The 15,031-nt window shown below is 45.6% G+C and overlaps 1 protein-coding gene across 6 annotated transcripts in view; it reads left to right on the top strand.

Moving 5' to 3' along the window:
* Unc-115a (actin binding LIM protein Uncoordinated 115a) overlaps positions 1 to 15,031 on the top strand; it is a 265,949-nt gene that overhangs the window by 119,809 nt on the left and 131,109 nt on the right. For all 6 annotated transcript variants that reach the window (XM_084577455.1, XM_084576663.1, XM_084575542.1 and 3 more), the window contains exons 6-8: positions 7,650 to 7,743; positions 13,995 to 14,085; positions 14,858 to 14,952. In XM_084577455.1, coding sequence (XP_084433581.1) covers positions 7,650 to 7,743; positions 13,995 to 14,085; positions 14,858 to 14,952 — 280 coding nt within the window. The remainder of the gene's footprint in view (positions 1 to 7,649; positions 7,744 to 13,994; positions 14,086 to 14,857; positions 14,953 to 15,031) is intronic.

Consider the following 15,031-nt stretch of genomic DNA (forward strand, 5'->3'; position numbering starts at 1 on the left):
AGAAGAAATGTAGCGGAAACGTACTTCGCTACTCGTGTAACTGCGACTTCTGTAAGTAACATGCTCATAATTACCGATATACACCGCAGTATAACGTTCTACGGCACATTTCTAAGGCAACACCGCATTCACTAGAAGCGCTTTTGTACCGCTTTCAAGCATCGAACTCGTGGCTGAGTGGTAGCGTCTCCGTCTCACACTCCGGAGACCCTGGTTCGATTCCCACCTAGCCCATCTTGGAAGTTGCTTTTTATTTATGAAGTGCATGCCGGGATTTATCGCTCACGGCCAACGACGCCAACGACACCGGCTTTTCTGCGACACGAGCTCCTTAACGCTACCGCGTTAAAAATAAACTATCTTTACAGTACCTGCATGTGGAAACAGCTTCATTTCTCGTGCCATGCGGTGAAGCAGTTCCTGGTTTTTGGGAGAAGCGAAACCAAAACTGCTACAAACTGGCTGTAAAGGCTGGGTATACATGTTGGACGTACGGTGGACCTTCAGGAATGTGCTTTTGGGGAATAAAACCACTCTGACTCTGAGTCAAGGCTCGCTAGTGAATAGCTGGCGCAATTTTTGGGTAATATCACCACTCAACACCGGCCGATAACAAAGCAGACTATAGGAATCAATATTTGACTTGCTGGAAGTTTTTTTGATCACGAAAATTTGATGTTCATGCTGCATTACCACAAGTGGCAGGTTTTTTTTTTCTTCTTTTTTTCTTCATCCGCGGCCGCCACACACTTCCGCAACAACACATGCAGACTAGTTTTCAAAAAGGTTCATCAAAAACATTGCCCGAGCAAGAAATTGTAAACTGGTTCTATAAGTTCAGTGGCAAGACTAACACTGTGTGGTGCTAGGTGCACAAGAAACGATTGTCGAAATCGGTGATTTAAAGCATCGATCATCGGTGGTCAATTTGAATAGGCATGGTAACAAGAGTTAAGGCCGCTTGACAGAGGTGACACCACTTTGGCCCATGCTTGCCATAGACTGCACCTCTCCCCCCATCCTTTCTTTCTAACAACGCTCCTGCCTTCATTGTTCCTTCCTACTTCCAGGCGGTGAGGGTTAACCTTATGTGGCTAACTACACTGAGTTACGCCATATTGGGTTATAGTTGCGGTGTACAGCTGGCAAGACTTGCTTGCCAGTTCCTGTCCCCTCGTTGGGCTCTATGGTGGGGGGGCTGGCCCCGCAGCCAAACAGTTTGCATTTTTTATGGCTTCTTTTTCCATACCAACTTATCGCCTTTTTAAGAAAAGGTGGCCTGCTGTAGCAGCTCAGTTCTTTTCGCCAAAACATGAAATCTTCCCGAAATACCACGTGATCCACGGTGAAACCGCTGGCCTGCCTGATATCTCCTTTTACAGTGTTTACAACCATACTAGGCTTTGTGTACAAAACTAGTAAACTGGCTAGTGGGGATCTCCTGCTTAAACTCCAAAGCAAGCACCAGTACAGCAACCTTTAACCACTTGCCACATTTGGGGCATCCCAATAACAGTCAGTGCCCACAGATGCATGCCCAAGGCGTGGTCTCTGAGAATGACTTCCTGTCACTCATCGAAGAACTGCTACTAGAAGGCTTTTCCGAGTAAAATGTAGTCAGTGTGCACTGGATCTGAAAATAGCAAACTCCCTGAATCCATAGAAGTAGGCTAAATCAACGCAGACATACGACCTAACATTCCGAACCCCAGACGTTGCTTCAACTGCCAACGACAAACTTGTGCAAAATGAGCTTGAAATGAGTGTGAAGCTGCACTACACTGTGCAAACTGTGCAGAAGGATATCATTACAATAAAATTTAAAGAGGCACAACAGCGATACCTTATTGGATAACAGCCAAACCAAACTATGCGAATGTGGTGGAGCATCCGAGAACACATTGCGTGAAGAGCAACCGTAAGCATCCGAGAACACATTGCGAGAGCATTTCCAATGCGGACTGTTCATAAATTATGGTCAACTCCCGTTAATACGAAGTTCACGGGAACTGCAAAAACCTCAGAATTAAACCAACTTCCAATTAGCAAGAAACACAAAAACAGCATCTTTATTAGTAGTGAAATGGAGTATGTTTAAGAAAAATAGTTTGTCATCTTGCTTTGCTTCTTCTTGCCGAATCGCGCTGCTGAAAGCAAGTTCTGCAGGCTGTGGATGTGGCAGAACAGTTCATCCGTGTTACCTTCAGTGGCAAAAAAGTGCTTCATGAGAGCATGGCCCGCGGCTACATCGGCAGCCTTTGATTGCGGCTAGTCTTCAACGTCGCTGTCGCTTTCCTGGGTCGATTCCTGCGGCCGAATAATCTCCGAAATCTCGCTCTCCATCAGTGCACTGCATGTTTTGACCGCCTCATCTATGACGACATAATCTTCAAAATTAGCGTTCCCAAGAGCATCACCTAAATCAATGCCGTCAAGCTCACTTGTTGACGCTTCCTTCGATGAAATGCAGAGGCATCCGCCAAAGAAGGTGCCACAAAACCGCAAGCCCTGAAGCAGTTTGCGATTGTGTCTTGCTTCACTCGATCCCATGATCACGCTAACATGTGGATGGCACTGAGCAGGCTCACCTCAAAATTTGTGGTCATCCATACACAAAATCATGAACTCGAGGAGGTGCCACCTGTACAGGACCTTAACATTCTTTATGATGCCTTGATCCATTGGCTGCAAAACAGATGTGTTTGCTGGCAAAAATGCAAGGCGTATCGCACTCAAGGCTGGCACATCCACATGAGCACTGCAGTGGTCCACAAGAAACGCCACCTTGTGGTTCAAAAAAGCAAACTTGTGGTCCATTTTTGTTATCCAGCTCTTGAAGATTTCGGCCGTCATCCACACCTTCTTGTTTGACTCAGTCTACACGCAGCGTCATTACGCCTTTAAAATACCTTGGCTTGGCGGCTTTCCCGGTCACAAGTAGCTGACATCGTTCCGTGCCAGTCATGTTTGCCGCGAACAGCACCGGCACCCTCTCCTTGCTGCGTTGCCCCTGGCACAGTCGTCTTCCTTGAATGTGAGCGTCTTCTCTGGTAGAAGCCGATAGAAGAGTGCAGTCTCGTCTGCGTTGAATATGTCTTCTGGTTTATATTCGCTGAGATATTCACGCAGCTTTCCTCATGCTGCGCATATTTGCTGATTAACAGGCGCTTTTTCACCACACGCGCTTTTAAAAGGAGATGCGGGTCGAAAAAGTTTTTTTTTTCTTTCTTTCTTTTCAGTTTTCCGATTTTTTTCATTTCGGAATTTTTAGGCATTCAGCTACCTTATCTAGAAAAATGAAAGTGATATTCGCACCAGAAATTAGTAAAAGATATGTTTGAATGAGTCGTGGTTGACGGAGAAACCGAAAGTTGCCACACAAGTTGTCCATCTTTGCGCGCCTGCCGTGCACGGCAGCTTCTCTGCACGCCATGGCGATCGCTTGGCGGAGATAGGCCAAGGCTTATTTTCGCATGTGCAACGGCCACCTGTTTCGTATTTTCACTAGAAATAATTTTAAAAAAGGCGCGTTCCGCAGCCTCTCTCGCGTCTTCTTCGATCACGTGGTGCGATTCTGACGACTCCATTGGCTGCGGGTGACCAGTTTGTGCGGTGAAGCCTACTCACTGGTTCCACTGGTTTTCTGCTACTCGCAAGCATTGCGAGACTGCCACTGTCACTTCTGCGTTTTTTCAGTTTTGCGATCATGCTCAGTCCAAAAAACCGCAATGCTCGCATGCAGAAGTTTCATACTAAATTTAAATTCAAAGGAAGGAGGCGCAGGTCGACGCCGACAACGATACGCCAGAAAAGCTTCCCGGAACCTACTAGGCCTAACGACAGCATCGGCGCTGAGGAGATAGACTCTACCTTGAACTTTGTAAGTGCTTCTGAAAAGAAGATTGGACTCTTCGAAAACTAAGGAAGAGCCAGTGATAGCTCTGCCAGCGCGGTACTGTGTGACATCGATGTGCTGATGCTGCTTGTGCAAGGCGCGACGTGTCCTGCTTGTGGCGAGAGCCAACTCTTCGTCAGCGAGTCGCTTTGAAAACGCAAGGGACTTTCGTTGTTCCTTGAACTTTGTTGTGGAAACCGTGAGTGACCCGAATCTGTTCTGTCTGCCTCGTACACCTCAAAGCGTGGGGCGGCAAGCAGAGGCGGCGGCTCGGGGCGTGCGGCGGCAAGCGGAGACGGAAGCGCGGAGCGAAGCTATGAGAGCGGGAGCTCGCGCGACGCCTTTGCTACGAATGTAAAAGCAGTGGCAGCGGCCCGCACAATCAGTGCTGGCTACAATCAACTTGTTCGGTTTTGCGCCATCATCGGCCTTCCAAAACCGATGCACCAGAAGACATTTCATGCAATCGCGAAAAAAGTGCATTCCGCGGCCATGAACACTGCTGCGCAAAATCTGAAGACTGCCCGCGAGATAGAGGCGGGAGTCGGCGGTGCAGACGCCGCTGTTACGTACGATGGCACATGGCAAAAGAGGGGCCATAAGAGTCACAATGGTGTGATCACTATTGTGTCCCTCGACAGTGGACTGTGCCTCGATTTTGAAGTGCTTTCAAATTATTGCTTGGCATGCAGTCGGCACAAAATATTGAGTAATGAAAAAGAGGAAATTTGGTAGGCGTTCCACCAGCCCGTGTTCGAAAAAAATGTGGAGTGTTTGTTGCATGCCATGGAAAAGGAGGCAGCACTTCGCATTTGGTAGAGAACGCCGTTGTACGAGACACTACGCTTCAGTACATTTTTGAGTGATGGAGACAGCAAAGCACATATTGCGCTATCCAAGGCTCAGGTGTATGGTGCCACAACCATAGAGAAAGAGGACTGCACTAACCATGTTGCAAAGCGCCTCGGGACAGCCCTTCGGCAACTGAAGACGCCACTTCTGCGCGGAAAGAAGCTGAAGGACCCCACGATACAGAAACTGCAGGCATACTATCAAATAGCGATAACCAACAACAGGGGTGATGTTCATGCTATGTACTGCAGCATCTGGGCATCGTATCTGCATTTTTGCTCTAGCAATGGGGCTAGTAGCCACAGGTATTACCCAGAGGGTGCTACATCATGGTGTAAGCACAGGCGAGCTGAAGTCCTTGAACAGCCGCCACCAGACCACACACCCCTCTTGACAAAAGCCCAAGGGAAGGCATTGCTGCCAATATATAAGCGACTTACAGATAAAAACTGCTGGCTCGTTGTGTTCGAGGCAAGACTTAAAACTCTGCAGAGAGTCTGAACAGCAAAATTTGGTTGCTGTGTCCAAAATCGATGTTTGCGTCTCGGACTGCTGTTGAAACTGCCACAGCCCTTGCGGTCTTGTGGTTCAACAGGGGACACACAAGCTTCGAGCGGGTCCTGGAAGAGCTGTAATATTAGTTTATAGAGGTTTGATATAACAGTAATGAGCCCTCAGAATAAAAGGATAACATGATCATAATTTTTTTTACCATACTAGGAACTTCAGTGTCCAAATTTGTGCTAGTTATCTGGATTCTAAAGTTAGCAAGCTACAAAATAACTATTGCTCTTCATTCCCAGTGAAAATTTTCTATGCAAAAGCATGTGCACAAAAGGCCTTTGTTTTATGATTGTTTAGCAGCACTGAGCAAAAAGTATGCATGCTACAAGAAAACTAATTAGTGTTCTGAAAAACTCTGGAAATACAATTTAACGACACCGAAATTCATTGTTCTGGGTGGCTTATTAAATTTTTTTTTTTTTTTTCGAGTAGCATCTCTTCTGAAAAACCGGATCATGGCGATCTGTAAAGCGCTTCAGCCATCCATCAGGCCAAACGAATTCATCAGTCCCCAACATTGCTGCAAGCGTCTGGCTTTCATCGCAATGATATCGCTGCTGAGAGGAAGTTTGTTGCTCCGGGCCTCGCTAATCCGAACCAGCAGAGCCTTCTCCAATTCTGGGCAAGCGCCGGTGCGCATTCGCTGCAGAGACGTCTTGAACTTGTCGTTCTCAAATGCATCCAATAATGTGTGCTTGTTCTTGATGAAGTTTGAGAGCGTGTTCGGCTTGATTTCATACTTCCGCGCAATGTCTTGTTTGGTGGCACCTCCCTTATCAACTTCCTTCAAAACTTCAGCTTTCGTTGCCAGGTCGAGCGTGCGATAAGAGTCATGATTTGCCATGGCTATTAATGGCACGACTACAGTCTAATTCTGGAGTGTAGAATCACCCATTGAACAAACTGGTCTACGCGTCATTCACACAATTAAACAAGGTGCTCAACCAACACACGCCTCGCTCAGCCTCGCTGCTGGCTGCGCACGCAGCAAGCCTAATTTTGCGCACCTATGGCACCCGCGTGGCTTCCGCGCCGCTGCAAGAAATGTGGTGCTGTGTATGGCTGCGATGGCGATGACACCAATGCAGAGCTTGGATGCTGTTGTAGCACTTGAAAAATTACACATTCTATCAAAAAGTGACGGTCGCCTTGAGGATCTCGACTGAAAATTCCAGTTAAACAATATTGTTGGCTGAGGACTTTGAATTATTGAGCGATTTCTTTTACAGGTTTACATGCAAAACTGATGGGACCAGCACTTAACTTCTAATTAACCTAAAATTCCAATTAAGTGACTTGGAATTATCGGGAGTCGACTGTACCATGAAATGCATAGGAGGTACGAGGGGGGAACCTGATCCATAGAACCACATGTACAGGGTCATCCACTTCTAGCTGTAACACGGTCACTGCTTTCAAAGCAACATTGCGCTGACGCAGGTAGTTATCGATGCAAGCATAGAAGGACCCCGGCGTGTTGCTTTACATAGCTTGTACTCAGCTCTATTGCGTGGCCGTGTTGGACCCAATGATGACCGTGTTATAGCTAGATGTGGACGAGGCTGTACTTCTTGTTCCTCAGAATGGCAATTAAGATGGCTGGTCATTAAATGCGAGTGCTTTGAAGATGAATGTCACAGTGTGCTACGTCATTTTGATTTTAACGGCCTATGAATGTGTTTTGAAGCTGCAGGCAGGCCCAAAAGGTTCATAGGGTATTTTTCTGAATTGCACACGCTTCTTGTGTGTTCTTGATATGTGGCCACACGCACTGAATTTGCTTTTTAACACCATATTGCATTAAAAATGGAATTCTCAAGTGCCGGGGCAAGCGAATAAAACACCTCCGGCTATGGCGACCACGAGCACTACTTTTGTGTTAACATGGTGTTGGTTGCTTGCTACTGTGCACGGTTCATTTATTGTGCTGTTTGAAGGCTGTCATCAATCGAAAGCTTTGTATCGTTTGAACGTTGGCATTTGCTACGGATAAGGCAGCATGTCAGACTACACGTCTGTGCAATCCAGAGGAATGTCCCGCTTCACAGCACTTATTTATCCAGACTTTTCAAAAATAGATTCTTTGAAATTTTCACACATCCTTTCAAAGCACTAGCCAACTTTTAATGACCAGCTTGCTTTCATGAAAGAACTACATCATAGGTACACTGGGAAGTGAACCATGTATGGACGCTGAGTGCCCCCCAGTCAGCCAAGCCAGGTCTGGCACACAGGAGTTGTTACCAGAAATGCAGGGATTGTACCTGCCACTTCCACTGCATGTGCATGATTATTTTGTTTGATTACCTACTCTTTGGGTTTCCTTTTTTCGTTGCAGGGAAGGCCAACCATACTGTGAAAAAGACTACCAAAAGCAGTTTGGCGTCAAGTGCGCCCACTGTGATCGGTTTATCTCTGGTAAAGTGTTGCAGGTAGGTCTGTTTTTGTCAGCTTTTCGTTCATCAGTAGCTTTGTATCAAGGCAGGTAAACTTGCAGAAAGGGAAAACTTTTTGCAAAGTGTGTAATCAGTGACGGATCAGATAGGACGTGAATTTTCAGGAATTGTATAACTTTGTCATTTTCACAAATCATGCATGTACTACGAGGGTCTTAAAAGTAACTTCTTTAATTATGGCTAGAATCTCATGAAACTGCACACAGATCTGGTTTTCTCTCCTGATTTCAAATATGTAATCATAATTAAGGATGTGGTCCTTATCAAAAGTTATCTTACAAAATCCTGAGCATAATTAGTGAATTTATTGCGCAGCTTTAATCAACTTTCTCGTTGCATTTTATTGCTTTTAATTACAAGGATTGATAGCCAAAGAGTTCCCGTACCCAGTGACATCCTTCGTTTTCCTCTAAAGGCACATCATCGTGACATATGTCGACAGTCAAAGGTTGCAGTATTTAACGCTGCAACTCATTAACCCAATCTCAAATCTATAATTATGCATTGCCTAAGCTAAAAAATTAAAAATGTCATCAGGTACCTCATTTCTCTTTGAAGGCATTGGTACCAAAGTTATTTGTGTGAAATAAAGGGAAGTTATCAAAACCCTGCGTTTGAAGTTGACCATATATAATAACATGAACGATCAGTAGCCTCACTTATATTTCTCACCAAAAACGACATGCTCTTCCTATTTCCGAAACTCTCTTGGGATTGTGAATATGTAAATTAAAACTGAAGCAATCACCATTACCCATGACCAAGGTAATGTATGCCATTAGGAAGTCTGCAAAATTTTTAGACATGTAATATTATTTCAGTGGTAACTTGCAAAATCTCAGTAGAGTGATGTAAATAGTGGATCACCCCCTGATCTTTTCAATATGACTACAGTGATACTAAATTTGTCATTGTCACTCAATGAGAGCAGGGGTGGAAGTACTGCTCCAAACTGCTTTCCCTGCTTTATTCTGCTCCAAAATGCAATATTGCTCCAAAACTGCTCAAACTGGCTGCCTCGATGTTCTGCCATCAAATTTAGCAGGACATGGGAACAATGTAATTGCACCAGTGGCAAAGAGGTAACGCATCTTGTACGGAGCTTAATAAATTTTTGTAAGGGAAGGAAGCATGGAGCATAATAAGTATTTGTTCGCAAGTAAATTTGGTATGAGCCACTGGAAATTGGAGATAATATTGAAAACAAAAATACACTGTGAATGTGACGTAGCAGCAGCTTTTTGAATCGCCGATGGAGAAGCGAGATCAGCTAGTGAAGCAGGTTGCGTAAACTGCTGTGAGCCATTAGGAAGGAAACTTGTCCGACTGCAAAAACTGCATGAGTTATTCTAATGGTTCTGCTGTGAAAACAAGACTTCACCATCAAGGCTTTTTGTCACTGACAAGCTTGCCAGGCCTACAGCAGACACAACCATACTTGAGCGCTATGGGTTGATATGCCAAAGCTGTCAGTCACTAGGAAGCTTCTCAAGAGTGTTGTAATGGCATACAGGGTCTATTGCCAAAATATTAAAAATGAGCCCCAGCATTGCTCAAGCAAAGAATGATAAACTGTTGGCAGCTGTAGGATGGAAAGGCTACCCTTCAATGCCATCTATATACCCCGAAGCTGCTCTAAAATGCCCGAGCCTGCTTCCACCCCTGTGAGAATGTAGGGGAAAAGCCCAGTAAGGCTGAATGCAGTGTTCAGAAACATGGCACTGAGAAAAATGCATTTGACGACCTTTAACTTTTGCTACACTGCAGCTATGGCAATATAAATAAAATAGTTTGGGTGAGGCTTTGTTCTTCTTGAGAAAGGCTATATACTAAACATATAACTGTACCCTTCCCAAATACTAGCAACAGCTTGCCGCAAAGCCCATATACAGCACATAGAACCAGCATGAGAAGCTTCATTCACCACTTCACATGCCTGTGGCAGTGCCCTCTAGGCAAACAAATACTCAGAATCTACGATAAAGTGGTCTTGCCATATTATAAACTCGCACAAAGTTCAAGGCTAAAACATGGCGGCGTTACTAGATTGACCTAATAAATTGGCTAATGTTCCAGAATGAAACTTCGATATACAGCGGATGCAGGGCAACACGCAGGGTCCCTTGCTGGAGCTAAAGCTCGAATTTCCACACCCCTTGAGCGCAGCGACAGATTTCTTAGGCAATCTGCTAAAAAAAAAAAAGAAATGAAACTGTCCGCAGAACTTGCCACTGAGGAACGCGGACGACGGCGCGATGTCAGGCTCGCCTGTCATCTTAAGTGACTCGATAAAAATGTAAAGCTGCGGCTGCGTCGGTGGGGATCATGAGTATCAGCTGAACAGTGCAATCTATCGATGCTGTCTTGGATGCCTCTGAACCGCTGCCGAACGTGCTGCAACAAGACGCGAGAAAACGCCGCTTCGGATGTGATATACGATCCACCACTGTACTCGTTCTTCGACGTCGCTTTCATTTTTAATACACTCTTGATATGGCTGCATCTAAAGACCACTGCCCGCCAGAGAATGATCGATGCGATCGCAAAAGTGCCAAGCTATGGTTGCGTCGGCAAACGTTAAAAAAAAAAAAAAGCAAACAAAATGGCAAGTTAGTCATACTGGCCAGTGGGAAGCGCGAGACGAGGGGCTCGTGATGCGAGCCTGCGCACCAGCCAATCACCGGCCTGGAAACAGCTTTTGGAAAATTTGCGACGGCGGTCGTTCTCCTTGATTGAAGTCATTTGCAGATGCTGCACAAAGAAATAAGCTTCAGAATATGCCCAAGATGGCGGCAACCAGTCGGCTCCTTCACCTGCGGTATGGTGACTAGGAGGAGGTGGAAGCTTTGCAGCTGGCGGTGCGAGCAGCAGCAGTTGATGATAGCACCAGGTGGCGTGCAAGTTGTCAATTGCACGCTTTCATGCATGCTTTCTCCCAGCATGGCTGGCGTGGTTAGAGAATGCGGCGAAGGCTTGTAGCCCGATTAGTGATATCTGTCGTTTTCCTGCTCGTTCATCGGACTGCAAAATGTGTTTGTTTAGCTCATCTTCTGAATCGTTCGTGTGCTGTAGTGACAACAGATGGCTGCGAATTCAAAGTGTCAGACTCACCGTTTTGCTCCCGGGTGCACGACTGGGTATGTTTACTCAAGAAAGAAAGGAAATAAAGCCTCTGTTTTTTCTGTGTCAGACAATGAGGAGAGGTTTTGAGCGTGGCAGACAGAGATTCCTTATGCAGACAAGCCTTTGGAAAAAACGTCGGTACTTTGCGAACTGCATTTTGATGAACGATTCATGGTACGTGATTACACTTGCGTAGTGAATAGAAACGCGGTGAAGATTCCTCGTGGCCGGCCTTGCCTCAGCGATGATGCTCTGCCGATGCTAATTCCGAACACACAAACTTATTTGTCCAAACGACTACTCCTGGAAAGAAAATCGAAGACCTCCAGTGGAGAAATGCTAGGAATGAAAATTCGCGACACAACTACGTTTGACGACATGAGTACTGGCGCAACAACGGTTCATGACACATGTAACCTACGGGAGTTGGAGCACCTTAGTCGCGAAAAGCTACCCACCAAGTACTGGTCGAAAAGCCTTATCACTAGAGTACCGGAAACAGTTGCATTTAGCGTTTGCGCGCCAGACAGCGATAGCTTGTGCTTCAGAAAACTCGTGTTGTGTTCCGCGCATGGAGACCGCTACCACTGTTCAGTGTTTATTCAGCGTGTATCCCTAAAGAAAGTGGACGTTTTTGACACTGGAAGTGTGCTAGGCCTCCTTCGCTCTGTTGACGAGATGACTTCATGCACGCGATTAGAGAAGAACCTGATTGAAGAAAAATTTCCCAAGACTGGCCAGGTCAAGTACAGAATTCATGGGGGCAAGCTGTACAGTGTGAAATGCTTCGGTGTATCACAGAGTGAAGGACCATGTCTTCAGTGCAGATGCTTTGGTAAACTTGTGCTAAATCAAGCCTCTTATTGAAAGATGAGGGCAAAAAATAATAATCTGACTGCGTCCAGAAAGCTGATGACTTGTAATATGCAGCTTTGTCGCGAAAGGAAGGTGCAAAAACTGAGATTGGAAACTGCCCGCCGGGGTGGCACAGCGGTTAAGGCGCTCAACTACTAGGAAGTGGGATGGAATGGCGTCCGTGTGCTGTGCGATGTCAGTGCACGTTACAGAACCCCAGGTGGTCGAAATTTCTCCACACTACGGCGTCTCTCATAGCCTGAGTCGCTTTGGGACGTTACACCCCACAAACCAAACAGAGATTGGAAACTATGAAATCTATATCACATTCAAACCTGCTGAAAGGCATTTTATGCTTTACCCCAACAGCAGCAGGTAAGGGTGCTTTGATGCTTCCAGGAGGAAAGGAACTCAGGGGATGAAATACAATGAAGAGTGGCTTCTTGAGTGCATTGTGATGAGAATGAAAAGAACTTATCGCTGCTTCCTAAAATACATCAAGAATTACAAAAGCAGCTTTGGTTTTAATGAGAAAATACCACAATTGCAGAAAAGACGAAAGGCGTCAAGGAGTATTGCCGGCATGGGGGAATCTTAATTGACGAAACTGTCTGAAAACCTCAAGGTAACCAGCACTGGAAATATTGAAAGCCCAGAGCCAAGAGACCTGTGATCATGGCTTGGTTAGGCTTTTTCAGCCATTTTCTGGGGATTTTCAGCAAATTCTTGGAGTATTTGGCTCGCATAGTAACGCGAAAGCAGACTTGCTTTCAAAGATTTTTAACGCTAGCTGCGGAGAGGTCCGGCCTTTTTGTGGACTTTGTTACTACAGATGGTGCGTCATGGAAGCATGTGGCGTGCTTTTGGGGTGAAAGGCTCCACAAAGCAGACTGTATGTAAGGTGCAGCACCCTGCATTGCACTTTCTCTCCCCCATTTATTGAAGTGTGTCCGCAATTCTGTTGTTTCAACAGGCCTTGAAGCACCGGAAGGAACGGTGGGAATGGAAGGGGGCATGGAAATGTGAGGCTCAGAGCAATGTCACATATTACACGGGCAGTGATTGGAATGTGCTCTCTTCAGTTCTAAGGGGCCTTTATGCATACAAAGAGCAGGGTCAACTACTGCTACTGTAGAGAAGAATGCGCAACCTCGTTGACATCCAGGTGCAGCAAAGATGCTGTGCGTCCAAATTCTCAAAAATTGTAAACTCTGAAAGAATTCTTGGTGTGCATAGATACTTGGCTAGTCGGAAAACTGGGCTTCCTTGTTCCACCTGCAGAGGGTCTTGGAGTAACGCTTGCCCGTACTATATCCCTCCTTGGCTATGTTACTGGCAAACCTGATTACAAATATCTAATGACTGCTCGTTTAAGTCAGGACTCCCTAGAAAACACATACGGCAAATGTCTGGATGCAACAGTCATCCGACACCGACACAGTTTCTGCTTTCTGTAAACTGCCTTGCATTTTGCAGCTTGGCAAAGGCGGAAATGTATCTTCAGGTGGTGATCAAGAGCTTGCCGGCAAAAAACATCCATAACAAACTCATGGACGAGGCTTCAAGTGAAGAGCAGTGCCCAAATCACATACTATGTGGCAGGATATGTCGAAGATTGTGCAAAATTATTGCTGTGTTCAGACCCTGCCAGTGAATGTTGCTGTATCCTTCCAAGGAGCTTGAAAGCCTCATCTTGAAGATAAATTCACTTATTGTTTCAGCTTCAAGCTCAAACAGCATTATGCATCTGGTCTCAGGCTTGGCAAAAAGTGAACCTCAGTTCAACACAACAAAGAGACGACAGATTGTATTTCCTTGTTCAGGCTGAGCACAAAAAGAGAAGCGCGGCGGCTAAAACTACCAAGTTTTACATATGGATACCGGAAGCTTGTGGCAGAGGGAAAATATGTAAATGATGATGACCTGCGACTTCAGGTGCCATCCGTGGGCAGCATCTGGAATCTTTTGTGCATTTTGAAGGCTAGTCCCATGTGGGTCGTGGAAAGCTTGGGTGCAGCCCTCACATGCATTTATACGGTATGTAATTGCTGGGAGATTATTATGACACATGAGGTGATCAAAAGAGTGCTTGCTGCCTAGGAAACATGTTCTTATATTGTGGTAGAGCATGAAAGCTTGGAATGTGCACAATGGTGGAAAACAGGTGAGAACATGGCAGTGTTGTCTCGGCTTTGTTTCAAATTTAAACTGTATGCAATTTCATGTACGCATATGTATCAAATGTGCAGGCTGGTGAAAACCACCACTTTCATCCAACTTGTGCTCGATGTTCCAAGTGTGGAGACCCATTTGGGGATGGTGAGGAGATGTACCTGCAAGGTATGTGTGGATGCAGCCTTCCTGATGTTATTTTGGTTGACACAGCAAAGGTTGCTTTGTGCTTGGCTGGCAAGTCTCATAAAAGTGGAAAGACTAAGCATTTTATAGTATTACTTTGGTCAGGAAATGTACACACCTCAAAAATATACACAATACTGTAGTAATATGGTATATATGTCAGCGAGGTTCTCAGGAACTGCTCACCTTTCCAAGTGCCAACTTTTTGTGACTGTAATATGACCAGTCATGGCGTTATTTTCTATCCACCTCTGCAACCGTTTTGAGGGCGCTTCACTGCACGAGTAACTGTATCCAGTGAAGTGCCCTCATTGCAACGAGGCACCGCACTGCTGTGAAAAGGGCCACGGTGGTACTTGTAATTTTGGAAAATCATCGCTTTCATCTACGCAACCATATTCCAGGACTTGATTATATAATATTGCTGTGAATAATTCAAACTTTTAATTTTAACATTTTTCCAATGGCCGAATTCGCGAGATTTTGGGAATGAAGAACTGCGCAGCCATGTTGGCTTTTTTCCTTCGAGGCATCTGCCTTGTTTCGTTATTCGGTTTTTATACTGCCGCTCCCCCCAGTTGTCAGTCTTTCACTTTTTGGGGGAGAACTCTGGGCTACACTCCAAGAGCTTAACAAAGTATGAATGTCTTGCTGTGTTGTCACTCTTTAAAGAGATTGCAATATTTCTATGTTGGATGAAAAGGAAGCTGGTAGCATGTAGGCAGTATTTTGTGAATCGTAATGCATCCTGCAGGAGGTGCCATCTGGCATCCGCGCTGCGGTCCAGGACCGGATGGCAAAATGGAAGACAGAAGGGACTCCCGAAAAGACGCGGTTGCCGAGGAGCAGGTAAGGTCTCTCTGCTGCCTGTCACTGCAGAGCACTGTCAGTGGGGTTTGCTTGTTGTACCGTCTTGTAGCTGTAAACA

Source organism: Amblyomma maculatum, chromosome 1 (genome assembly GCF_055883805.1).
Source record: "Amblyomma maculatum isolate TAMU_Amacu chromosome 1, ASM5588380v1, whole genome shotgun sequence".
NCBI lineage: Eukaryota > Metazoa > Arthropoda > Arachnida > Ixodida > Ixodidae > Amblyomma > Amblyomma maculatum.